This window comes from Heterodontus francisci, chromosome 30, assembly GCF_036365525.1.
Source record: "Heterodontus francisci isolate sHetFra1 chromosome 30, sHetFra1.hap1, whole genome shotgun sequence".
Taxonomy (NCBI): domain Eukaryota; kingdom Metazoa; phylum Chordata; class Chondrichthyes; order Heterodontiformes; family Heterodontidae; genus Heterodontus; species Heterodontus francisci.
In genome coordinates this window covers 8865862-8893614 of record NC_090400.1, presented here as the reverse complement: position 1 = coordinate 8893614, position 27753 = coordinate 8865862, and the positions used below count along the sequence as shown (strand labels likewise).

General features: G+C 45.8%; 1 protein-coding gene across 1 annotated transcript in view; it reads left to right on the top strand.

The window, feature by feature from the left end:
* Positions 1–27753, top strand: part of ankfy1 (ankyrin repeat and FYVE domain containing 1) — a 110115-nt gene that overhangs the window by 24706 nt on the left and 57656 nt on the right. Inside the window, exons 6-8 of the mRNA XM_068010069.1 lie at positions 5235–5384; positions 6223–6388; positions 20665–20869. Of these exons, the coding sequence (XP_067866170.1) occupies positions 5235–5384; positions 6223–6388; positions 20665–20869 (521 nt within the window). The remainder of the gene's footprint in view (positions 1–5234; positions 5385–6222; positions 6389–20664; positions 20870–27753) is intronic.

Below are 27753 nucleotides of genomic sequence, written 5' to 3'. Positions count from 1 at the left end.
TAGGGAACTGGAGCTGGAGCTGGATGAACTTCGGATCATTCGGGAGGCGGAGGGGATTATTGACAGGAGTTATAGGGAGGCAGTCACACCTCAGGTAAAAGAAGTAGGTAGATGGGTTACCGTCAGGGGAAGGAAAGGGAACCAGCAGGCAGTGCAGGGATCCCCTGTGGCCGTTTCCCTCAACAACAGGTATACCGTTTTGGATACTGTTGGGGGGGGGGGACTTACCAGGGGTAAGCAATGGGGTGCAGGTCTCTGGCACAGAGTCTGTCCCTGTTGCTCAGAAGGGAAAAGGGAAGAGGAGCAGAGCATTAGTCATTGGGGACTCCATAGTTAGGGGAACAGATAGGAGGTTCTGTGGGAACGAGAGAGACTCACGGTTGGTGTGTTGCCTCCCAGGTGCCAGGGTACGTGATGTCTCCGATCGTGTTTTTGGGATCCTTAAGGGGGAGGGGGAGCACCCCCAAGTCGTGGTCCACATAGGCACCAACGACATAGGTAGGAAGAGAGATGGGGATTTAAGGCAGAAATTCAGGGAGCTAGGGTGGAAGCTTAGAGCGAGAACAACCAGAGTTGTTATCTCTGGGTTGTTGCCTGTGCCACGTGCTAGCGAAGAGAGGAATAGGGAGAGAGAGGAGTTGAACACGTGGCTGCAGGGATGGTGTAGGAGGGAGGGTTTTGGTTTCCTGGATAATTGGGGCTCTTTCTGGGGTAGGTGGGACCTCTACAAACAGGATGGTCTTCACCTGAACCAGAGGGGTACCAATATCCTGGGGGGGAGATTTGTTAGTGCTCTTCGGGGGGGTTTAAACTAAATCAGCAGGGGAATGGGAACCTAAATTGCAGTGCCAGTGTACAGGCTGTTGAGAGTAGTGAGGTAGGGGATAAGGTTACAGGGACGCAAGAGGGCACTGGCAAGCAAGAACTTGGTTTAAAGTGTGTCTACTTCAACGCCAGTAACATCCGGAATAAGGTGGGTGAGCTTGCAGCATGGGTTGGTACCTGGGATCCTGATGTTGTGGCCATTTCGGAGACATGGGTAGAGCAGGGGCAGGAATGGATGTTGCAGGTTCCGGGATTTAGATGTTTCAGAAAGAACAGAGAAGAGGGTAAAAGAGGGGGGGGTGTGGCATTGTTAATCAAGGAAAGTATTACAGCGGCAGAAAGGACGTTTGAGGACTCGTCTACTGAGGTAGTATGGGCCGAGGTTAGAAACAGGAGAGGAGAGGTCACCCTGTTGGGAGTTTTCTATAGACCTCCGAATAGTTCCAGAGATGTAGAGGAAAGGATAGCGAAGATGATTCTCGACAGGAGCGAGAGTAACAGGGTAGTGGTTATGGGGGACTTTAACTTTCCAAATATTGACTGGAAATACTATAGTTCGAGTACTTTAGATGGGTCTGTTTTTGTCCAGTGTGTGCAGGAGGGTTTTCTGACACAGTATGTGGACAGGCCAACCAGGGGCGATGCCACATTGGATTTGGTACTGGGTAATGAACCCGGCCAGGTGTTCGATTTAGATGTAGGTGAGCACTTTGGCGATAGTGATCACAATTCGGTTAGGTTTACCTTAGCGATGGGCAGGGACAGGTATATACCGCAGGGCAAGAATTATAGCTGGGGGAAAGGAAATTATGACGCGATTAGGCAAGATTTAGGATGTGTAGGATGGGGAAGGAAACTGCAGGGGATGGGCACAAACGAAATGTGGAGCTTATTCAAGGAGCAGCTAATGCGTGTCCTTGATAAGTATGTACCTGTCAGGCAGGGAGGAAGTTGTCGAGCAAGGGAGCCGTGGTTTACTAAAGAAGTTGAAGCGCTTGTCAAGAGGAAGAGGGCGGCTTATGTTAGGATGAGACGTGAAGGCTCAGTTAGGGCGCTTGGGAGTTACAAGCTAGCCAGGAAGGATCTAAAGGGAGGGCTAAGAAGAGCAAGGAGAGGACACGAGAAGTCATTGGCGGATAGGATCAAAGAAAACCCTAAGGCTTTCTATAGGTATATCAGGAATAAACGAATGATAAGAGTTAGAACAGGGCCAATCAAGGATAGTAGTGGGAAGTTGTGTGCGGAATCAGAGGAGATAGGGGAAGCGTTAAATGAATATTTTTCGTCAGTATTTACAGTAGAGAAAGAAAATGTTGCCGAGGAGATTACTGAGATACAGCCTACTAGGCTAGATGGGATTGAGATTCACAAGGAGGAGGTGTTAGCAATTTTGGAAAGAGTGAAAATAGATAAGTCCCCTGGGCCAGATGGGATTTATCCTAGGATTCTCTGGGAAGCCAGGGAGGAGATTGCAGAGCCGTTGTTGTTGATCTTTAAGTCGTCATTGTCGACAGGAGTAGTGCCGGAGGACTGGAGGATAGCAAATGTTGTCCCCTTGTTCAAGAAGGGGAGTAGAGACAGCCCTGGTAATTATAGACCTGTGAGCCTTACTTCGGTTGTGGGTAAAATGTTGGAAAAGGTTATAAGAGACAGGATTTATAATCATCTTGAAAAGAATAAGTTCATTTGCGATAGTCAGCACGGTTTTGTGAAAGGTAGGTCGTGCCTCACAAACCTTATTGAGTTTTTCGAGAAGGTGACCAAACAGGTGGATGAGGGTAAAGCCGTGGATGTGGTGTATATGGATTTCAGTAAGGCGTTTGATAAGGTTCCCCACGGTAGGCTATTGCAGAAAATACGCAAGTATGGGGTTGAAGGTGATTTAGAGCTTTGGATCAGAAATTGGCTAGCTGAAAGAAGACAGAGGGTGGTGGTTGATGGCAAATGTTCATCCTGGAGTTTAGTTACTAGTGGTGTACCGCAAGGTTCTGTTTTGGGGCCACTGCTGTTTGTCATTTTTATAAACGACCTGGATGAGGGTGTAGAAGGGTGGGTTAGTAAATTTGCGGATGACACGAAGGTCGGTGGAGTTGTGGATAGTGTCGCAGGGTGTTGTAGGGTACAGAGGGACATAGATAGGCTGCAGAGCTGGGCTGAGAGATGGCAAATGGAGTTTAATGCGGAGAAGTGTGAGGTGATTCACTTTGGAAGGAGTAACAGCAATGCAGAGTACTGGGCTAATGGGAAGATTCTTGGTAGTGTAGATGAGCAGAGAGATCTTGGTATCCAGGTACATAAATCCCTGAAAGTTGCTACCCAGGTTAATAGGGCTGTTAAGAAGGCATATGGTGTGTTAGCCTTTATTAGTAGGGGGATCGAGTTTCAGAGCCACGGGGTCATGATGCAGCTGTACAAAACTCTGGTGAGGCCGCACCTGGAGTATTGCGTGCAGTTCTGGTCACCGCATTATAGGAAGGATGTCGAAGCTTTGGAAAGGGTGCAGAGGAGATTTACTAGGATGTTGCCTGGTATGGAAGGAAGGTCTTACGAGGAAAGGCTGAGGGACTTGGGGTTGTTTTCGTTAGAGAGAAGGAGGAGGAGAGGTGACTTAATAGAGACATACAAGATAATCAGAGGGTTAGATAGGGTGGATAGTGAGAGTCTTTTTCCTCGGATGAGGATGGCAAACACGAGGGGACATAGCTTTAAGTTGAGGGGTGAAAGATATAGGACAGATGTCAGAGGTACTTTCTTTACGCAGAGAGTAGTAGGGGCGTGGAACGCCCTGCCTGCAACAGTAGTAGACTCGCCAACTTTAAGGGCATTTAAGTGGTCATTGGATAGACATATGGATGTAAATGGAATAGTGTAGGTCAGATGATCGGCGCAACATCGAGGGCCGAAGGGCCTGTACTGCGCTGTAATATTCTAATTCTAATTCTAATTCTAATCAGAAACTGAACTGGACCAGCCTGCTGTGGCTACAAGAGCAGGTTAGAGGTTAGGAGTTCCACGGCGAGTAACACTCCTCCTGTCTCCCCAATTCCTGTTCACCATCTGCAAAGCACAAGTCGGGAATGTGATGGAATACTCTCCACTTGCCTGGATGGGTGCAGCTCCAACATCACTCGAGCTCAACACCATCCAGGATAACGCAGCCGGCTTGATTGGCACCTCATACACCACCTTCAACATTTACCTCTTCCACCACTGATGCACTGTGGCAGCAGTGTGTACCATCTACAAGATGCACTGCAGCAACTCCCCAAGCCTCCTTCGGCAGCACCTTCCAAACCCACGATCTCTCCCACCTAGAAGGATAAGCGCAGCAGATGCATGGGAACATCACCACCTGCAAGTTCCCTTTCAAGCCACACATCACACTGACTTGGAACTGTATTGTCGTTCCTTCACTGCTGGGTCAAAATCCTGGAACTCCCTTCCTAACAGCACTGTGGGTATACCTACACCTCAAGGACTGCAGTGGTTCGAGAAGGCAGCTCCCCACCACTTACTCGAATGCAATTAGGGATGGACAATAAACGCAGGCCTAGCCAGCGATGCCCACATCCCACGAACAAATAATACAGTTACTGGGCTGGCAATCAGGAAACCTGGATAAATGATGCAGAGGCATGCATTTAAATCCCACTGTGGCAGCTAGGTGGTAATTAAATCTGGAAATAGAAAAGCAATATCAGTAATGGTGACCATGAAGCTACTGGATTGTCATTTAAATACCCATCTGGTTGACTAATGTCCTTACGGAAGGAAATCTGTCATCCTTACTCCGTCTGGCCTTTGTGACTCCAGTCCCACAGCACTGTAGTTGACTCTTAACAGCTCTGAAATGGTCTAGAAAGGCACTCAGTTGCATTCAGAAAGGTAGCTCATCACCAGCTCTGTTGGGAAATTTGGGATAGGCAATAAATACTGACCTTACCAGTGATGCCCACATCCCATAAAAGAATTAAAAAGTGCATCATTATCTCACAGCTATGCTCACCACACTCCGTTCAAGGCCTTAATCAGACTTCTGCCCCCTAACAGCACTGAGATCAGTCATTGAGACTGCAGCTCACTGTCCCTCTTCAAGTTCCTCCCTGCTCTTTTTCCCCCCCAAATTCTTTGATACCAACCATTACATTGTCCTTGAATGTCTCCCTTATAGCCTATCTCTGTATGGCACTGCCTTTCTACAGTTACCCTCCGCACCCACCCCTTTGTAAAGTATTGAGATGTGTTTCTGATGTGTGGAGTTCTGTAGAAACTTAATTGTATAAATAGCTTTTACATATTGTAAGCTGAATGGAAAGATATTGGCAAATATGCAACGAAGACCCCTTTGGGAGTGATTAGCTGCTGATCTACTTTACCTACAAAAGCGGTTTCTGTGTTTCTTTAACTAGGATGACCTGCGGAAGGATGATTTCAGCAGCATGACTGCTCCTTTATTGTACAAGATGATTAAATCGAAGACTGAATACCCTTTGCATAAAGCTATCAAAGTGGAAAGAGAAGATGTTGTATTTCTCTACCTCATTGCAATGGATTCCCAGGTAGGAGCACCTTCTATTAACTGAAGCAATGTGCTAATGACCTATGTTATGGTTCCCTAACCTCTGTGACCAGGTAAATCCTCAAAGTTTACACTTGTAACTGTGTGGAATCGTGTGTCTAATTTGTCAGGTGCTCATTCTGAGCTCAACTGAAAGTACATTTGAGTCAGATTTTCAAGATAAACCTGCAACTGCACTGAATGCTGCTGCTGGTAAATGGATCACTTGAGCTTTTAAACATCCTACTGCAAATGGAAACCATTGAAACAAAAACTGCCTTGAAAGTAATTTTATCATGGGTCCATACCAAGAGTGTAGCAGGTTTTCTTTTTCTTCATGAGCTGCTTAGTTGTGTCCAGTGGAACCTCGTGGGTCAAATATGAAGCTTAAGTCCACAAATTCCCAGTATTTTTGCATGTATACATCAAATTCCTGATAACTCTCCATCTTGCTCAGAACATCCCTTTCTGAAACTCTAAGCTCATAACATTCTAACAGGACAAACCAGGCAGGGAGATGCATGAGCAAGTAAAATGGAGCTGCCTGATGGGCCAGATCGTCTGAGCTTGAGCCCCTGAGCTGTAGTTTGGGTGCCCTAACCTATTTAATTGGATTCTGCACTATTTTAACTGAGGTATAACTCATTTTAAAAACAGATTATTGCCTCCATTAAAGGGATTTGTTGAGTGCATTAAGCTTATGTATGGCAACATCACCAGCAGTAAATTCTAGCCTGTTAGGTTTAGTTTAATGATGATGGTTTTTTTTTGGCCTGCTGGTGTCATTAGCTTCTCTCTTTTTTTTTCCTCTCATTATTTGTTCACCAATATATTTACAGTTGCCTGGTAAGCTAAATGAACTTGATGGTAATGGCGACCTGGCCTTGGATCTGGCGCTGTCTCGACAGCTGGAGAGTATTGCAACAACGTTGGTTAATAACAAAGCAGATGTTGACATGGTGGATAAGAATGGCTGGAGTTTGCTTCACAAGGCTATCCAAAGAGGTAAAGTGATGGCAAGGGAATGAAGGTCAATATATTGGTGGCTGGATTAACTTGGACAAATGTGCATTTCTTGCAGTTCAGCACAGTCTGGAAGTGTGTCACTGGCTTGTCAATATTGCATGATTGGCTTAATGTTAAAATATTACATAACTTACTGATGGATATGGACTTCACCGACCTAATATTTACCTACCAATTTGCAAAGCTTGCTTATCAAAGTACAAAAGCAAAACACTGCGGATACTGGAAATCTGAAATAAAAACAAAGTTGGAAACATTTCGCAGATCAGGCAGTATGTGTGGAGAATGAAACAAATTTAATGTTTCAGATCAACGACCTTGCATCAGAACTGGAAAAAGTTAGAGATGCCAGAGATTTTAATCAAGTACAAAGACCGGGAAAGTGGGGAGGGTAAGGAGGAGCAAAAGGGAATGTCTGTGACAGGGTGGAAGGTAGGAGAGATTAAATGACAAAAAAGATGTGCTGATGAGACAATAAAAAAACAAGGTGGTTTGAGAGCAGGTGTAAATGACAACAGCGGAATCATTACCAACAGCTGCAGTTATAAAAAGTGGAAGCAATGTTTATGATCTGAAATTGTTGAACTGAGTCAGAAGGCTGTGTCTGATCAAAAGATGCGGTGCTGCACTTTGAGCTTCATACAAGTAGTTTTGTTCCGTCCTCCCTCCCGAGAACTTCCCTCTGTTTTCTCTATTTATATAGGTTTCCCTTTGTGAGGCTATCCTATGTGTAGCACTGTGCAGGAAGGTTTTCTCGTTAAACAAGTGGTTAATTTACAACAGTCTGGACTTGGTTGCCTCAAGTTGCAGTATTTAAGGTCAGCAAGAAAGTGCCTCTGGCACTGCTCGATAACACTCAGTAATGTAAAAAAAATCATCCCTTAAGGCACAGCTCACTATCGTTTTAATGGCTTAAATCTGCTGATAGCTTGGTTATGTTACTAGACTGTAAAGACTAATTCATTTTAAATTCCAGCCACACCTCGCCTCAATGAAATTAAATTTAATAAATCTGGCAATTAGGCTTTCACCAGGAAAATAACCATGAAAGTTGCTAGATTGTTAAAAATCCAGCTGGTTCATTTGTGTCCTTAAGCTTCCATCCTTACTCAATTGGGCCTACATGAGGCTCAGGACTTGCACCATGGTTGACTCTTAATGTCCTCGGGGTAACTAGGAATAAATACAGTTACATCAGGTTCACACTGGCAAGTGGCACATCTCCAGAACAAAGAACACCATAAAATGTTTTCTTTCACTTAGTGTCTCAGTTTGTAAATTTTCTGGCTGGCTATTGCTATGGGACCAGAACATTAAAAGGAGCAAGAATAGGCCATTTGGCCCCTCTAGTCTGTTCTACCATTTGATAAGAGCATAGCTGATCTACCTCAGCTACACCTTCCCACACTATCCTCATATTCCTCAATTCCCTTAGTATCCAAAAATCTATCAATCTCTGTCTTGAAATACTCAATGAGCATCCGCAGCTCTCTGGGGTAGAGAATTCCAAATGTTCATAACCCTTTGAGTGAAGAAATTTTTCCTCATCTCAGTCCTAAATAGCTGACTACTTATTCTGAGTCTGTGACCCCCAATTCTAGACTCTGCAGTCAGAAACGTCCTCCCAGCATCTTCCCTGTCAAGCACCTTAAGAATTTTACATGTTTCTGTGAGATGACCCCTCATTCTTATAAAATGCTAGGGAATATAGACCTTTTTTTTTAGAGATACAGCACTGAAACAGGCCCTTTGGCCCACCGAGTCTGTGCCAACCATCAACCACCCATTTATACTAATCCTACACTAATTCCATATTCCTACCACATCCCCACCTGTCCCTATATTTCCCTACCACCACTAGGGGCAATTGCTAATGGCCAATTTACCTATCAACCTGCAAGACCTAGTCTATTAAGTCTCTCTCTCATAGAACAACCTCCTCTTCCCAGGAATGAGTTTGGTGAATCTTGAGTATTGTCATTTTCAATCTGATCTTACAACTTCTATGATGCATTCCGTACCCACCAGAATTGGTCAACGGGGACTGCAAACTCCTTGATACTTTTCTACCTGGTTGGCATGTGAGTTTTGCCATTGGGCAGCCTAATATTGTAACTTTGCAGAAGCACAATACTTCAATTTTCATGACTCATCATTTTCTTTCACTCCTGTAATATTCATCCACCGCAGCTAGAAATCGTCCAAATCGTAAAGCAAGAATGAAGTTTCCAAGTCAAACGCCAAGTCCCTCGTCAACAGCTAAACCCATGTAAAAGATGTTAATTATAGGCATTCTAACCATAAAGACTTACAAAATGGATTTGTAATTTTCCTCTCTTCCTTGGATTTGTTAGTAGTAATGTGATCAGCTATGGATACGAAACTGCGAAGAAAGATGATGGCCAGTAAGTTTGTAGATTATTGTACTTAATCCCATTCATGTCTGGCAATTTTGAAGACAAGTTAAAGGACTTTGGTGTTCTGTTGTGAGATCATCCTTATTGGTAAAACTCTTTCTTGTTCTTGATTCTTTTGCAGTTCTCATCATTAGCTGGAGATTTGGTAACTTAACAGATGAGTGGTTATTCTGAGTTAATTGGGATTGTTTTGTTGCTATATGGGCTGTGATTGAGACTTAATGCCTGGCTACCTGACCCAAACCTGCCTACGTGTGTCTGGTTCGGGTCATAGAGGTGTGAAAGGAAACCCGGCGCGTGCCCGAATTCTGGACCCGGAAGTCCGACCCGACCTGAACCCGACACACATCGTCGGGACCCGTCTGGTCGGGTGGCAGGCCTTTACATTAGTAAATGGGTAAAGGCCTGCTACCTGTTCCGACCCCGACTGGGCCCCACGACGTGTCAGGGTTGGGTTGGGCGTCCGGGTCCAGCATTCGGATTTGGGTCGGGTTTCCTTTGCACACCTCTATCTGGTTGGGTCTGAATTCTGCATCCAGCATTTGTGTTCGGGTCGGGTCAGGCTGGACTGTACTGTATTGTTTTTGTTTTAATCTACGATTTTTTTTTTGGTTTCATTAATTTGTTGTTTTTGAGTCGGGTCAGGCATTTAAAAAAAAAATTAAAAGACTCTGTTCGGGTTGGCTGTTGTCGGGTCGGGTTTTGATTTTATACCCGAGCCAGGCTTTATTGAGACTTCCCTTGAGATGAGCTTACAGTTCTAATACATCTAGACAGTGTACTACTACAGTTAGGCTCTAGATTGACCAGTAGGTCTCCTATGACCTTGTTCATGGTGGCTTGGTGAATACTCTGCTTTATGACATTAAAAATGTAATGCAGAATGTATTTTCAGTGCCACTGATTTATGGGAAATGAATAAATGTAATTTTCTGTGGAATTCTAGGATTTGTATTTAGTGCTTTGAATTCCATGAATCTGGCCATTATCTATGAAAGCTGTAAATGCTTGACCATCTATATTAAATGTTATGTCTGCATGCACTTCCTGTCTACAAAATACTTCTTCCTGTTATACTTTTATTAACTTGTCACCACCTTCCTTTATAAAATTCCTGTCTGTTTACAATGGAAAACACCTATGTAAACTTGCTCTAATAGTTTCCTTCCATCAGTGGTTGTGCTGTAGTGCCTCAGTTTGTCACTTCCCAATTTCTTAAGCTTGTACTTCAGACAATCCTACAAGTATTTTAAAATAGGGATTGAATTATCTCCCTGCCCTGTAATTCCACTTAACAGGAAGACTTCATTTGCATTTGTATTCTAGATCTAGCCGGGCCCTTAGCCAAGCTGTTCAGTACAGCTACAACACGGGTATCTACCCAACATTGTGGAAAGTTGGCTGGAGATATATACTGTCCACAAAAAGCAGGACAAATGCAATCCAGCCAGTTACAGCCCCATCAGTCTACACTTGATCATCAGCAACGTGATGAAAGGTATCGTCGATCGTGCGATTGAGAGACAATATAAAGTAAAGGTACATAGAGTCATACAGCACAGAAACAGACCCATCGTGTCTGTGCCGGCCATCAAGCACCTACCTATTCTAGTCCCATTTTCCAGCACTTGGCCCGTAGGCTTGTATGCTGTGGCATTTCAAGTGCCCATCTAAATATGACTTGAATGTTGTGAGGGTTCCTGCCTCTACCACCTCTTCAGGCAGTGCGTTCGATTCCAACCACCCTCTGGGTGAAATTATTTTTTCCTCAAATCCCCTCTAAACCTCTTGCCCCTTACCTTAAATCTATGCCCCCTGGTTATTGATCCCTCCACTAAGGAAAAAGTTTCTTCCTATCTAATCTATCAGTGCCCCTCATAATTTTGTATACCTCAATCATGTCCCCCCTCAGCCTTCTCTGCCCTAAGGAAAACAGCCCTCGGCTTTTCTCTCTCTCTTCATAGCTGTAATGCTCCAGCCCAGGCAATTTCCTGGTGAATCTCCTCTGCACCCTCTCCAGTGCAATCACATCCTTCCTATAGTGTGGTGATCAGAACTGTACACAGTACTCCAGCTATGGCCTAACTAGCGTTTTATTCAGCTCCATCATAACCTCCTTGCTCTTGCATTCTATGCCTCGGCTAATAAAGGCAAGTATCCCATATGCCTTCCTAACCACCTTATCTACCTGTGCTGCTGCCTTCAGTGATCTATGGACAAGTACACCAAGGTCCCTCTGACCCTCTGTACTTCCTAGGGTCCTACCATCCATTGTATATTCCTTCGCCTTGTTACTCCTCCCAAAATGCATCACTTCACACTTCTCCAGATTAAATTCCATTTGCCACTGCTCCGCCCATCTAACCAGCCCATCTGTATTGTCCTGTAATCTAAGGCTTTCCTCCTCACTATTTACGACACCACCAATTTTCATGTCATCTGCGAACTTACTGATCATACCTCCTATATTCAACGTCTAAATCATTAATCTACACTACAAACAGCAAGGGTCCCAGCACCGATCCCTGCGGTACACCTGGTCACAGGATTCCACTCGCAGAAACAACTCTCGACCATCACCCTCTGTCTCCTGCCGCTAAGCCAATTTTGGATCCAATTTGCCAAATTGCCCTGTATCTTATGGGCTCTTACCTTAACCAATTTCCCATGCAGGACCTTATCAGAAGCCTTACTGAAGTCCATTTAGACTACATCAACTTCTTTACCCTCATTTACACACCTAGTCACTTCCTCGGAAAATTCAATCAAGTTAGTTAGACATGATCTCCCCCTGACAAAGCCTTGCTAACTATCCCTGATTAATCCCTGCCTCTCCAAGTGGAGATTAATCCTGTCCCTCTGAATTTTTTCCAATAGTTCCCTCACCACTGATAGACTCATTGGCCTGTAGTTACCTGGTTTATCCTTGCTACCCTTGAATAATGGTACCACATTCGCTGTCCTCCAGTCCTCTGGTACTCCTTCTGTGGCCAGCGAGGATTTGAAAATTTGTGACAGAGCCCCTGCTATCTCCTCCCTTGCCTCACATAACAGCCTGGGATACATCTCATCTGGGTCTGGTACGATTCTAAAGTGGTTGCAGGAGCAGATGGACCTGGGTGTATATGTGCATAAGCCATTGAAGGTGACAGGACAGGTTGAGAGAGCGGTTAATAAAGCATACTGTATCCTGGCCTTTATTAATAGGGACATAGAGTATAAGAACAAGGAAGTTATGTTGAACTTGTATAAGACACTAGTTTGGCCTCAGCTGGAGTATTGTGCCAGTTCTGGGCGCCACACTTTAGGAAAGACGTGAGGGCATCAGAGACAGTATAGAAAACATTCATGAATGGTTCCAGTGATGAACTTCAGTTATGAAGATAGATTGGAGAAGTTAGGACTGCTTTCCTTGGAGAAGGGAAGGCTGAAAGGTGATTTGATGGAGGTATTCAAAATCATGAGGGGTCTGGACAAAGTGGATAGAGAGAAGTGTACCCATTCATGAAAGGATCTAGAATGAGAGCGCACAAATTTAAAGCATTTGGTAAGAGAAGCAAAAGTGATATGAGGGAAAACTTTTCACGCAGAATGTGGTTTGGGTCTGGAATGCACTGTCTGAGAGTGTGGTGGAGGCAGGTTCAATTGAAGCATTCAAAAGGGAATTAGACTGTTATATGAAAAGGAAGAATGTTCAGGACTACGGGGAGAAGGCGGGGGAATGGAACTGAACGAATTGCTCTTTCAGACATGAATGGCCTCCTGCACTGTAACAATTCTGTGATTCTGGCACTTACTCAACAGCAACCTGCTCACCACGCTCAGTTTGGGTTGCTCCAGGGCCACTCGGTTCCAGACCTCATTTATATCCTTGGCCCAAACATGGACAAAAGAGCTGAATTCCAGAGGTGAGCATTTGACTTGAGTGTGGAATCAAGGAGCCCAAGCAAAATTCAAGTCAATGGGAATCGGGGTGGGAGGGGGGGGCGGCGGTGGTTGGTGGAAACCTCTCCGCTGGTTGGAGCCATACCAAGCACAAAGGAAGATGGTTGTGATTATTGGAAGCCAATCATCTTAGCCAGGACATCCTTGCAGGAGTTCTTCAGGCCCATCCATCTTCAGCTCTTTCATCAGTGACCTTCCCTCCAACATAACATCTGAAGTGGGAATGTTCATTGATTGCACTGTGTTGAGTACCATTTGCAACTCCTCAGATAATGAAGCAGTCTGTTCCCACAAGCAGCAAGACCTGAACAACATTCAGGCTGGGGCTGATGGCTGGCAAGTGATATTTGCAAGACAAAGTGTCAGGCAATGACCACCTCCAACCAGAGAGAGAGAATCTAATCATCATTCCATGACATTCAATGGCATTACCATTGCTGAATCCCCCATCACCATCCTGGGGTGGATGTTACCATTAATCAAACTCAACTGGAGCAGCCATATAAATAAAGTGGCTGCAAGAGCTGGTTAGAGTCTGGGTGTTCTGTGGCAAGTAACTCACTTCCTCACTCCCCAAAGCCTCTCCTCATCTACAAGGCACACATTAGGAGTTTGATGGAATACTCTCCACTTGCCTGGATGAATGCAGCTCCAACAATACTCTAACTCCGACATCATGCAAGACAAAGCAGCCTGCTTGATTGGCGCCCCATCCACTACCTTTTATAAACATTCGCTCCCTCCACCACCTGCACAGTGGCAGCAGTGTGTGTCATATACAAAATGCACTGTAGCACGTGCCAAGGCTCCTTCGACAGCACCTTCCAAACCTACAACCTCTACCACCTAGAAGGGCAAGGACAGCAGATGCATGGGAACCCCACTGCCTGCGAGTTCCCCTCTAGGGTGGCACAGTGGTTAGCACCGCAGCCTCACAGCTTCAGTGACCCGGGTTCAATTCTGGGTACTGTCTGTGTGGAGTTTGCAAGTTCTCCCTATGTCTGCGTGGGTTTCTTCCGGGTGCTCCGGTTTCCTCCCACATGCCAAAGACTTGCAGGTTGATGGGTAAATTGGCCATTATAAATTGCCCCTAGTATAGGTAGGTGGTAGGGAAATATAGGGACAGGTGGGGATGTGGTAAGAATATGGAATTAGTGTAGGATTAGTATAAATGGGTGGTTGATGGTTGGCACAGACTCGGGCCAAAGGGCCTGTTTCAGTGCTGTATCTCTAAACATAAACTAATTCACTCCTCATCCTGACTTGAGAACTGTATTGCTGTTCCTTCACAGTCGCTGTGTCAAAAACCTGGGTCCCTCCCTAACAGCACTGTGTGTGTACCTACACCAGATGGACTGCAGCAGTTTAAGAAGGCGGCTCGCCACCAACTGCTTGAGAGCAATTAGGGATGAGCAATAAACGCTGGTCTTGCCAGCAATGCGCACATCCCAAGAACGAATATATAAAAAAAATTGACACCCTTGTCCATAACACCATGGGATTGACTTTTATTTATATCTTGAATAACATGTAGCATGTTGGGTTTAGGAGACATGGATTCAGGAATTATGGGCTTAAGCAACAGAGAGTTTGTCATTGAAGTTGGGTGCTGGGTCTGGGATATGGCAATATTCTTGACACTATTTGGAAGGGTAGGCTCAGATTTGTAAGTATTGAAAAGTCTCTGGATATGTCGGTAGAGGATTCCATCATGTAGGTGGATGCCTGGACCTGCGGTGCTGAGGAAGTCCGGCTACACGAGGTAAGTCTTCAGTGTCTGGAAACCGAACACCATCCCATGTACTGGGAAGCATTGGGTGCCTAGGCATGACGGTTATCTTGTGGGGGTGGGGGGGAATGGAGGTCTGATAATGGGAGAGGTGGTAGAATTTGGTAGCACTGAGGTGGCTAGGGATATAACAGCATAGGGTAGGCATTGGAACAGTTTTGGGAGAATATGGTCTGTATTCCTTTTCCTGGTTAATTGCTTGGGACCAGGCCTGAAGCAGTTTAAGCGCAAAATCCAGAGTTTTTAATATATTTTCCTGCTGTGTACAAGCATACGGTAATCAAACGATAGTGTTTAAACTCTTTCTTTGTACTTCATGCTGGCACTCCTAGGCCATAGGCAGGTTCTGGGGGATGATTCTGAGCAAGTACTCTGCATTCCACCTCCCCTTTGCTCTTTTCCCTGTCTTTTGTTCCCCAGTGGAAAGATCGATGTTGCTACATTAACATACTCATTGGGAGTGATTCGGCTAGGGCTGGGTCTTTGAGAGGTTGTCAGTAGAGGTGGTTCAAGGACCTAGCCTGAGGTAGGTGGAGCTGTTGAGAACAGTGTCATCTAGCTCTGAGATGAATAAACAGTTTTGGAGGGCCTGATCTGGAGGAAGTTCTGTGATAAATCAAGTGATCAGAGCTACGTCAAAAGTTTAGCTTTTGCTGGAAATATATGCTGTATGGAAGATTTTGAATATTTTACGAAGCAATTTGTGCATAAGTTTAGATACGTAAAGTTTTTATGGCCTTTTTCTCCAAATAGCCTCTCCCAGTAGATTGCATGGCTCAGGGTGGGTGGAGAGAATCTGTATAGTTACATAAGGCATCACAACTCTGTGGGACAGACTAGATACACATGTAGGTCTTTCCTGTCTGTCAGTATTTATATGCTCCTAAAATTCATGAACATATTCTTTTGAAGCTTGTGTTTTATAAACATTCTAAAGATCCCAAGTTCTTACTAGTTTCTCACTCTACAGCAAATAAAGCATCAGTGGAAGAATGGGACGAACTCGATTGCTGTTCGGAAGAGCCAGTGCAGCTGCGATGGGCTGAATGGCCTCCTTCTGTGCTTTACTATTCTAGGATTCTATGAAAAGATGAAACTATATAGAAGAGGGGGTTGAGGTGATTGGTTGTTATGGTGATTGCAGCATGAAGGAATTAATAGTTACGTAACTGGTGGATTGTGGAAGCTGTGGGGACAAATGGCCCTGAGGTGGTCCTTACATGTAATTTGATTGTTTTGATTATTATTAGTGTGTGTTTTTAGTATTAGTGAAGATATTGATTATATTTTTGTTTCAAAGTGTTAATTGAGTTTTGCTCAAATATCTGTCAGACCATCAAGATTTCTCTGAACCCTGTGGTCCCATTTTGTTTTATTTGTCCTGAGTTTTGCTTTCCTCTCCGAGTCTGACATTAACTACAGATAGGTAGTTAACAATCCCGTAAACTCCACCTGAAGCTGGCATGTTGAACATATGATGGAATGACTGCTGAGGGGCCTTGGGGTAATGCATACATGGAATTGTGATATTACTGTAGAATTTCTAAGCAAGTGAGGTATAGTCTAATCTTCTGAAAGAGATTGTGAAATTAACCTGCATCAGAGGTTACATTGTAACTTTGACCTTTTGAGTTAGGTTTAATGTTAAGCTAACACTGAGCTTTCCAGCATAGTGACTTTCACTGCAGTCAGTATGTCTGCAAAAAGTAAAAGATTCTCTGCACTGTTTCTTCTCGCCACCCCCCCCCCTCCCTGCCCCCAACTCTCCCCCAGATGATTAATTCCATGCTTGATTATAGTTACTTGATGCTGATTGTACTCTTCCCATGGGGACATTCAGTTGTATCAAACTGCTACGAAGTCTAAGAAAAAGAATGAAACCGGACGGACTACCCAGCATTGACCTAGGCACTGGAAACGACGACGACAAACCCTGTTGACCCTTCAAAGTCCTCCTTACGAACATCTGGGGGCTTGTGCCAAAATTGGGGGAGCTGTCCCACATATTAGTCAAGCAACAGCCTGACAATCATACTCCTGGAATCATACATTATATCCCTGGGTATGTCTGTATGTCCTGTCCCACTAACAGAACAGACCCACCAGAGATGATGGCACACTGGTATACCGTCAGGAGGGTCTCCAACAAAAAACCCATGACCCTAAAGAACAGCTGGTGGGCTGAAAGAGGGCAGGAAGTACAGCAACTCGCTGACTGCCATGACATGCATGGACTCTTCAGCGCAGTCAAGACCATTTACGGCCCCAGTACTCAAGGACCTACCCCACTGAGAGCAAAGAATGGAGTGGTGCTGATCAAGGACAGAGAGGAAGTCAGCGCTCGTTAGAGGCCTGCTACCCGACGGAACCCGACAACATGTGTCGGGTCGGGCCCATCTTCAGACTCCGGCTTTCGGGCTCGGGTCGGGCCAGACACGCAGGGTCGGTGCTGTGCCGGTAAGCATTAAAAATAAAAAAACGTACCTGAGCTGGGAGTCCGGGATGAAACAGAGTCTGCGCAGTGAGTGAGTGACATCACTATGATATCACGCATGCGCAGCAGCTTCGTGGAGGTTCCGAGTCGGGAGTTAAGTAAAGGGATGGCCGGTTCGGGCTTGGGGCAAAAGCAGAGGGACTCTGGCCAGATCAGGCTCGGGTCCGCGGTGGTTCAGTCGGGTTCGTTTTCCCAACCTAAAGTAGGTCTCTAGCGCTTGTTGGAAGGAGCGCTTCGAAGATCTCCTCAATTGCGACTCAGTCCTTGATGCGAGTGCCCTCGGCCACGTTCCACAGCATGCTACCCACCACGACAGCATAGCTCCAGCCTGACAGATCGAAAAGGTCATTTATTTATTTTATTTATTTAGAGATACAGCACTGAAACAGGCCCTTCGGCCCACCGAGTCTGTGCCGACTATCAACACCTATTTTATATTAATCCTACATTAATCCCATATTCCCTACCACATCCCCACAATTCTCCTACCACCTACCCACACTAGGGGCAATTTATAATGGCCAATTTACCTATCCACCTGCAAGTCTTTGGCTGTGGGAGGAAACCGGAGCACCCGGTGGAAACCCGCACAGACACAGGGAGAACTTGCAAACTCCGCACAGGCAGTGCGCACAATCAAGCCCAGGTCGCTGGAGCTGTGAGGCTGCGGTGCTAACCACTGTGCCGCCCATCTGACAGCTTAAAAGAAAACATGCCGCCAGTGCAGATGGAATGCCTGCCGAAAAATCTAAAATATGGCGGAGCAGCACTCTTGACACATACATGGTCTTATCTTCCTCATCTGGAAGGAGGGGGGCGTGCCAGGGATCTCGGATGCTGTAATTATGACCATCTTTAAAAAGGTGGCAAGACCGACTGTAGGAACTGCAGAGGGGTATCCCTGCTGTCTGCCACAGGGAAGGTCATCGCAAGAGTCCTTCTCAACCGCTGCCTCCCCATGGCTGAAGAATTCCTACCGGACTCGCAATGTGGATTCCGTCCATCAAGAGGCACAGTGGACATGATCATCACAGCAAGACCAATTCCATGAAAAATGTAGGGAGCAGCAGCAACCTTTTATACATGGCCGCCTTTGACCTCACAAAGAGCTTTGACTATCCCAACCGGGAGGGTTTATGGAACATCGTCCTCAAATTTGGCTGCCCGGAGAAATTAGTCACCATCCTCCGCCTGCTGCACAATGACATGCAAGCTGTAATCCTTGCCAATGGATCTGCCACTGACCCAATCAGAGTGCAAACTGGGGTCAAGCAAGGTTGTGTCATCGCACCAACGCTCTTTTGCCATCCTCCTCGCCACAACACTCCACCTCATCTTGAAGCTCCCTGCGGGAGTAGATATCCTCTACAGGAGGAACGGAAAACTATTCAACCTATGTTGCCTCCAGTCCAGAACCAAGGCCGCTCCAACCTTGGTCATTTGAGTTGCAGTATGCTGGCAAGGCTTGTGCATGCGCACATTCTGAGGCCGAGCTTCAAACCCTCTTCAATGCTTTCATGGAGGTGTATGAAAGAATGGGCTTAAGCTAAACATCCAGAAGACACAGGTTCTCGACCAGCCTGCTCCCACAGTGCAGCACTGCACCCCGCCCCCTGATGACCAAGATCCACGGCGAACCAATGTGGATCACTTCTCATGCTTTGGGAGCCTCCTCTCAGCAATGGCGGACATCGACGTTTAATCTCTGCATCGCCTCCAGTGTGCCAGTGCAGCCTTCGGCCGTCTGAGGAAAAGAATGTTTCACGACAAAGGCCTCAAACCTGGCACCAAGCTCGTGGTCTACAGTGCTGCAGTGTTACCTGCTCTCCTGTATGCTTCAGAAACATGGACACTGTACAGCAGACATCTCGAAGCCCTGGAGAGATAGCACTAGCAGTGCCTCTACAAGGTCCTGCAAATTCAGTGGCAAGACAGGTGCTCCAATGTCCTTGTCCCCTCTCAAGCCAGTATTGAGACATTGGTCATGGCTAGTCAGTTATGTTGGGCAGGCCACATTGTTCGCATGCCTGACACATGACTCCCAAAACTAGCTTTCTTCTCCAAGCTCCGTCACGGCCAGAGGCAACCAGGAGGGCAGAGGAAACGCCACAAGGATGTCCTTTAAAGCCTTCCTGAAAAAATGTGATCTCGCCACTGATTCGCGGGAATCTCTTGCCCGAGAATGCCCAAAATGGAGAAGCAGCATCTGCAAAGGTGCCAGTCAGTTTGAACAACGTCGACATGTCCAGGCAGTGATCAAGTGCAAACAGCGGAAATTCGAGCATCCCATTCCCTCACCCTACCTTACTGCTAACCCAGCAGAGAGCTAATTTTTGCACAGACTGACTTTGGACAAGGGTAACCACCAGAGGCAGCTGAAGGCATGGATTCTATCTTAATGCCAAAATCCTTGAGCTCTTCATACTTGTTGGTGAGAGTGGGGGCAGTGGAAAGGGGTTAAAGAAAATAAATTGCTCTCTCGAATTATCCAGGAATAGTGGGTGGTTTTGGCAGAGATGGGCATGGCCTGTTAGCACTTCATGCAGTCCAACTACATCTGATGATAGATGGCTGAATCAGTTCTGCTTCAGGTATGTATACCTCTGAACCAAGAGCCGGTGTAGGTGTCATCCAGTAGGAGTGGGGTGTGTGGATTTGGGTGTTAAATGACCAAGATACAAGAGCGTGAAGATTTTACTGGAGGTGAGGGAGTGGTTAAGCAGATGTACACTTGTGTATGGAAGGCTAAAGGCAGGCAGTCAGCTAGGTTGAGGCTCAGCTACTCGCTGGACTTCTCTACTCTAATCCCGAACTCCCAGTACTCTTTTTAGTTTCTCTTTCATACGGTCTAAGCTTATTTTGTCCATCAGAGTTCCTGCTCCTTGGATCCCGTTGCACTAAACTGATCATCCAACTGACCTTCCTGGCCCCCATGCTGTTTAACATTGTAAATGATTCCCACTCGAGTACTGTCTGCTCCCTTTCAGAATATTTATCACCTGCCTACTATCCCTGACAAATTACTGCTTCAATTCCAACCTTCCTTTTTTTCTCCAAATCCCTTAAATGGTGTTACTTGCCAGATCTTTGTCCTTCTCTTGCACAACTCCATCTGAATCCAGCTACTTGGGTTTTCAGCTCTCTAAGACCACCAAAACTCTCCTAACCAAAGATTTTAAAGACATTCTTTGGCTGTGAGCCTGATGCACTATTCCTCCTTGGCCCCACTGCTGCATTTGACACTATAGACCACACCATCCTCTAATGCTCCCCTCCGTTATTCAGCTTAGTGGGCCTCTAATTGGTTCCACTCGTACTATCCAAACATAGCCAGAGCATATCCAATAATGGTTTCTCTTCCCACCCCCACTGAAGAAAATCTGGTGGAAAAGCTTGAAGCGCATTAGAGAGCTGCCAATGAATCCTGTACTCTGGCTACCTGTAAATTGGTGTTTGGGCGCTTTGAGCTAAGATGCAATCTAAGTTTGGAATGCGCACTCCTGTCAAATAGTAATGCATAGTATCTTTATTTTTTTGAGGAAGTCGAAGGAAATACTATAATAATGTGTGTTTGGAACTAAATGTTTTTGGATTTTGTTTTCTAACCCAGGTGATGAATTTTCTGCCAGCTTCTTGATTCGAAATGGAGCTCGAGTAAACGCAGCTACGTATGGAGAGCAAGAGACACCACTTCACCTCGTGGCCTCATACAGTCCAAAAAAGCATTCCGTGGAAGTAATGGCAGGAATGGCACGAATTGCACAAGCACTATTAGAAGCATCTGCCAATTCGAATGTGCAGGATAGCAAAGGACGGTGAGTAACCATTGACAAAATGGTTATTTTGGGTACGTTGCCTTCTGACATCTCTTCTACCTAGCTTCTTACAGCATGATAGACTGCAACTGAATGTGTGCTTCGGTGACTTCCAGCACTTCAACACATTTATTTAGAGATACAGCACTGAAACAGGCCCTTCGGCCCACCGAGTCTGTGCTGACCATCAACCACCCATTTATACTAATCCTACATTAATCCCATATTCCTACCGCATCCTCACCTTCCTTCAAATCCCCTACCAATACTAGGGACAGTTTATAATGGACAATTTACCTATCAACCTGCAAGCCTTTGGCTGTGGGAGGAAACCGGAGCACCCGGCGAAAACCCACGCGATCACAGGGAGAACTTGCAAACTCTGCACAGGCAGTACCCAGAATTGAACCCGGATCGCTGGTGCTGAGAGGCTGTGGTGCTAACCACTGTGGCACTTGTGTATTCGTTTCCCCCCCACCCACCCCTCATCTCGCCGCCTCCTCGGGGCCCTCCCACCAATCTAGTCTCCTCGCCCCTGCCCCCCCCCCCCCCCCCCCACCAATCTTGCCATTTTGTGTATCGTTTTCAATCCTGTCTGGACTTCTGAGCAGCATTCCTGAATTTTGAACATGCCTTTGGAGCAGATATACTAATCATTTATGAGTCGTATGCCATTAAATACAAGAGTTATTAATCTGAGAAAAATGTGCAAAGAGAAACGAGCACGTTTCTCAGCTGAACCTCTCAATTTTTATTTATGGAAATCAGAACTTTCTTAAAGAAAAATATCATGCATGTATGGCGGGTGTGAGGTTGTACTGGATTTAAAAAGCCAACATGGTAACTACTTTTGAAAGGTGACAAAGCAAACCTAGGTAGTAACACTCAAAAATCTTGCAAAATAATGGAATTGGTCATTAGAAACCAGCTTGCGAATTATGTATGAAAATAACCTGATAAACAGCCAACATATTTGTCAAGCAACTTGCCAAGCCCCCTTCAACAGCACCTTTCCAAACCCGCAACCTCTACCACCTAGAAGCACAAAGGGCAGCAGATGCATGGGAATGCCACCACCTGCAATTTCCCCTCCAAGCCACACACCATCCTGACTTGGAGCTATATTGCCATTCCTTTATTGTGACCAGGTCAAAATCCTGGAGCTCTCTCCCTAACAACACTGTGGGTGTACCGACTTCACATGGACAGCAGCTGTTCAAGGCGGAGGTTCACCACTACCGTTTCAAGGGCAATTGGAGATAGGCAACAAATGCTGGTCTTGCCAGCGACTCCTATCTCATGAAAGGATACAAACCGTTTTCAGAAGGGGGTTCCAGTGTTGCTCTCTTTGCGCACGTCGCTCTTCTAGTAACGCTTGAAGGTTAGCGAGTGGCTGAAAGAAACAAAGTGGGTGATGTCAGGCTGCAGAGATGTACAGCAAGGAGGACCCATGTTATACTAACACCTGGATTCAAAAATGTAATAAAATAAATGTAATAAAAGCTGATCAGATTCACATACTACACTGCTTTTTTTTGGGTGAGTGGACTTTGAAGCAGCCAAAGAACTAATGCAAAGTGGATAGAATTATGGAAGATGAAATTTCATACCAATAACTTACTGTAAAGTGTTCCATTTTGGAAGTTAAAAATGGGTCGTGAGGGGTGTATAGTTAATGGTGTAAACGTGCTTATGGAAGACCCTGAAAGGATGTCAGGAGCAACATTGATTCTCTACTCTGGCCATACTCAGCCATTGCTTTTGAGGTCTTGGATGTTGATCGCTGATCTGCAGAGAAGATTTTCTCCCCCCCCACCCGCCCTCCACCCTTGCCCTTGAGGACCAACTTAATCCGTATGGGATAAAAAAACTATTAATCTGGAACACTGGCACGACTAAGGGGCTTGGGCACAAAGTTTTTAAAATAGAAACAGTTCAGGGCTAATGTCAGAAGTCACTGTCACACAGTGAATCATGACCAGGGTGGTCATTGGAGCTTTGGGTGGTGGGTAGAGACAAGAACTTGAGGCATTCAAGCAACACTTGAATGCTGTAATCAAGGGCCCATTGTTTGCTATAAATGGATGAGTTGCATGGGTAAACTGGCTTTCATCTGTACTTTGTGACTGAGCTACACAATAAAAGAACAAAGAACAGTACAGCAGAGGAACAGGCCATTCGGCCCTCCAAGCCTCCACCGATCTTGATGCCTGCCTAAACTAACACCTGCACTTCCAGGGCCCATATCCCTCTATTCCCTTCCTATTTATATATTTGTCAAGATGTCTCAAACGTCGCTATCGTATCTGCTTCCACCACTTCCCCTGGCAGCAAGTTCCAGGCACTCACCACCCTCTGTGTAAGAGAACTTGCCTCGCACATCCCCTCTAAACTCTGCGCCTCGCACCTTAAACCTATGTTTCCCAGTAACTGACTCTTCCACCCTGGGAAAAAGCTTCTGACTATCCACTCTGTCCATGCCGCTCATAACTTTGTAAACCTCTATCATGTCACCCCTCCACCTCCGTCGTTCCAGTGAAAACAATCCGAGTTTTTCCAACCTCTCCTCATAGCTAATGCCCTCCAGACCAGGCAACATCCTGGTAAACCTCTTCTGTACCCTCTCCAAAGCCTCCACGTCCTTCTGGTAGTGTGGCGACCAGAATTGCACGCAATATTCAAGTGTGGCCTAACTAAGGTTCTGTACAGCTGCAACATGACTTGCCAATTTTTATACTCTGTGCCCCGACCGATGAAGGCAAGCATGCCGTATGCCTTCTTGACTACCTTATCCACCTGCGTTGCCACTTTCAGTGACCTGTGGATCTGTACGCCCAGATCTCTCTGCCTTCAATACTCCTAAGGGTTCTGCCATTTACTGTATACCTCCCACCTGCATTAGACCTTCCAAAATGCATTACCTCACATTTGTCCAGATTAAACTCCATCTGCCATTTCTCTGCCCAAGTCTCCAACCGATCTATATCCTGCTGTATCCTCTGACAATTCTCTTCACTATCCCCAACTCCACCAACCTTTGTGTCGTCCGCAAACTTACTAATCAGACCAGCTACATTTTCCTCCAAATCATTTATATATACTACAAACAGCAAAGGTCCCAGCACTGATCCCTGCGGAACACCACTAGTCACATCCCTCCATTCAGAAAAACACCCATCCACTGTTGCCCTCTGTCTTCTGTGACCGAGCCAGTTCTGTATCCATCTTGCCAGCTCACCTCTGATCCCGTGTGACTTCACCTTTTGTACCAGTCTGCTGTGCAGGACCTTGTCAAAGGCTTTACTAAAGTCCATATAGACAACATCCACCGCCCTTCCTTCATCAATCATCTTCGTCACTTCCTCAAAAGACTTAATCAAATTAGTAAGACACGACCTCCCCTTCACAAAACCATGCTGTCTCTCGCTAATAAGTTTGTTTTTTTCCAAATGGGAGGAAATCCTGTCTAATAGTTTCCCTACCACTGATGTAAGGCTCACCGGCCTATAATTTCCTGGATTATCCTTGCCAGCCTTCTTAAACAAAGGAACAACATTGGCTATTCTCCAGTGCTCTGGGACCTCACCTGTAGCCAATGAGGATGCAAAGATTTCTGTCAAGGCCCCAGCAATTTCTTCCCTTGCCTCCCTCAGTATTCTAGGGTAGATCCCATCAGGCCCTGGGGACTTATCTACGTTAATGCTTTGCGAGACACCCAACACCACCTCCTTTTTGATAATGAGATGACTGAGACTATCTGCACTCCCTTCCCTAGGCTCATCATCCACCAAGTCCTTCTCTTTGAATACTGATGCAAAGTACTCATTTAGCACCTCGCCCATTTCTTCTGTCTCCACACATAGATTCCCATCTCTGTCCTTGAGTGGGCCAACCCTTTCCCTGGTTACCCTCTTGCTCTTTATATATGTATAAAAAGCCTTGGGATTTTCCTTAATCCTGTTTGCCAATGACTTTTCATGACCCCTTTTAGCCCTCCTAACTCCTTGCTTAAGTTCCTTCCTACTGTCTTTATATTCCTCAAGTGCTTCATCTGTTCCTAGCCTTCCAGCCCTTACAAATGCTTCCTTTCTCTTTTTGACTAGGCTCACAATATCCCGTGTTATCCAAGCTTCCCGAAACTTGCCAAACTTGTCTCTCTTCCTCACAGGAACATGCTGGTCCTAGATTCTAATCAGCTGACGTTTGAAAGACTCCCACATGTCAGATGTTGATTTACCTTCAAACAGCCGCCCCCAATCTAAATTCTTCAGTTCCTGCCTAATATTGTTACAATTAGCCTTCCCCCAATTTAGCACCTTCGCCCGAGGACTACTCTTATCCTTATCCACAAGTACCTTAAAACTTATGGAATTATGGCCACTGCTTCCGAAATGCTCCCCCACTGAAACTTTGACCACCTGGCCGGGCTCATTCCCCAATACCAGGTCCAGAATGGCCCCATCCCTTGTTGGACTATCTACATACTGTTTCAAGAAGTCCTCCTGGATGCTCCTCTCAAATTCTACCCCATCCAAGCCCCTAGCACTAATTGAGTCCCAGTCAATATTGGGGAAGTTAAAATCACCCACCACCACAACCCTGTTACCTTTACATCTTTCCAAAATCTGTCTACATATCTGCTCCTCTACCTCCCGCTGGCTGTTGGGAGGCCTGTAGTAAACCCCCAACATCGTGACTGCACCCTTCCTATTCCTGAGTTCCACCCATATTGCCTCGCTGCATGACCCCTCTGAGGTGTCCTCCCGCAGTACAGCTGTGATATTCTCCTTAACCAGTAATGCAACTCCCCCACCCCTTTTACATCCCCCTCTATCCTGCCTGAAGCTTCTAAAGCCTGGAACATTTAGCTGCCAATCCTGCCCTTCCCTCAACCAAGTCTCTGTAATAGCAACAACATCATAGTTCCAAGTACTAATCCAAGCTCTAAATTAATCTGCCTTACCTGTTATACTTCTCGCATTGAAACAAATGCACTTCAGACCACCAGTCCCGCTGTGCTCAGCAACATCTCCCTGCCTGCTCTTCATCTTAGTCCTACTGGCCTTATTTACTATGTCCTCCTCATTTACTTCATTAGCTGTCCTACTGCTCTGGTTCTCACCCCCCTGCCACACTAGTTTAAACCCTCCCGAGTGACGCTAGCAAACCTTGCAGCCAGGATAGTAGTGCCCTTCCAGTTTAGATGCAACCCGTCCTTCTTGTACAGGTCCCATCTGTCCCTGAAGAGAGCCCAATGGACCAGATATCTGAAACCCTCCCTTCTACACTAGCTGCTCAGCCACGTGTTTAGCTGCACTATCTTCCTATTTCTAGCCTCACTGGCACGTGGCACAGGGAGTAATCCAGAGATTACAACCCTAGAGGTCCTGTTTTTTAACTTACTACCTAACTCCCTAAACTCCCCCTGCAGGACCTCATCACTCTTCCTGCCTATGTCATTGGTACCGATGTGTACCACAACCTTTGGCTGTTCACCCTCCCCCTTCAGAATGCCCCCTGTCCGTTCAGAGACATCCTTGACCCTGGCACCAAGGAGGCAACATACCATCCTGTAGTCTCTCTCTCGTCCACAGAAGCGCCTATCTGTGCCCCTGACTATAGAGTCCCCTATAACTATTGCTCTTCTGCGCTTTGTCCCTCCCTGCTGAACAACAGTGCCAGCCGTGGTGCCACTGCTCTGGCTGCTGCTGTTTTCCCCTGATAGGCCATCCCCCCCAACAGTATCCAAAACGGTATACTTGTTAGAGAGGGGGATAGCCACAGGGGATTCCTGCACTGACTGCCTGCCCCTTCTAGCGGTCACCCATCTATCTGCCTGCACCTTGGGTGTAACCACTTCTCTAAAACTCCTGTCTATGACGCTTTCCGCCACCTGCATGCTCCTCAGTGCATCCAGTTGCCACTCCAACCGATCCATGCGGTCTGTGAGGAGCTGCAACTGGGTACACTTCCTGCAGATGTAGTCGCCCAGAACGCTGGGAGCGTCACGGACCTCCCACATCTCACAGGTGAAGCACTTCACCCCTCTAACTGTCATTTCTAGCACTAATTAGTTAATTAATATAAAATAAATAAATACGTATTAAATTCTTACTAAATTATGATACACTTAACTATATGGTTCCTAGTGCTAGATTTCTACAATAAATACTAAATGCTAACTAAATACAGTAATCTCCTCCCTCTGGTTTAGCTACTCTACTTATTAATTAGTTAATTAGCCACAATTTTGTGCAGTATCACTAATTTCTCAGGACTGCATCTCTAATTCTGCAGCTTGAGCTATATATCTCTATCCAAGTTGGGCAGACATCTGGCCCTCCAATAGCTGTACAGCTGAGAGTTCAAAGTAGGGAATCCATGTTGGAGCATGATTTTCAAAGTGTTCATGTCCACGTTTTGTAAGGAATCCACATTAAAGGTCTGCAAAGGAAACCCGACCGAGCCTGAATGCCGGGCCTGGAAGTGCGACCCGACCCTGACGCATGTCGTTGGGGTCGGTTAGCCGGCCTTTACATCAGTACATGGGTAAAGGCCTGCTACCTGACCCCGTCGGAACCCGACGACGTGTCCGGTTTGGGTCAGGAATTTCCCATATAAGGCTATCCAACAGGGCATTGCAGTACTTTAATCTGCATTGATTTCGCCTCCTGAAGTAAAATAGTGCTACCATGTGGCTGAAGAAAACTATTTTTTAATGATATTGAATTCTGCCTGTACATTGAGACATTGTGAGGCTGTTGGCTTTAAATGGTGCTTGTTAATCTGAATAAAAGATGATCTTAATCCTCGTGTATATGCACCTCCGAAGTTATTTTAAATCTGCTTTGTGGAGAAATTTATTCCATTCGAGTTGTTGGTGT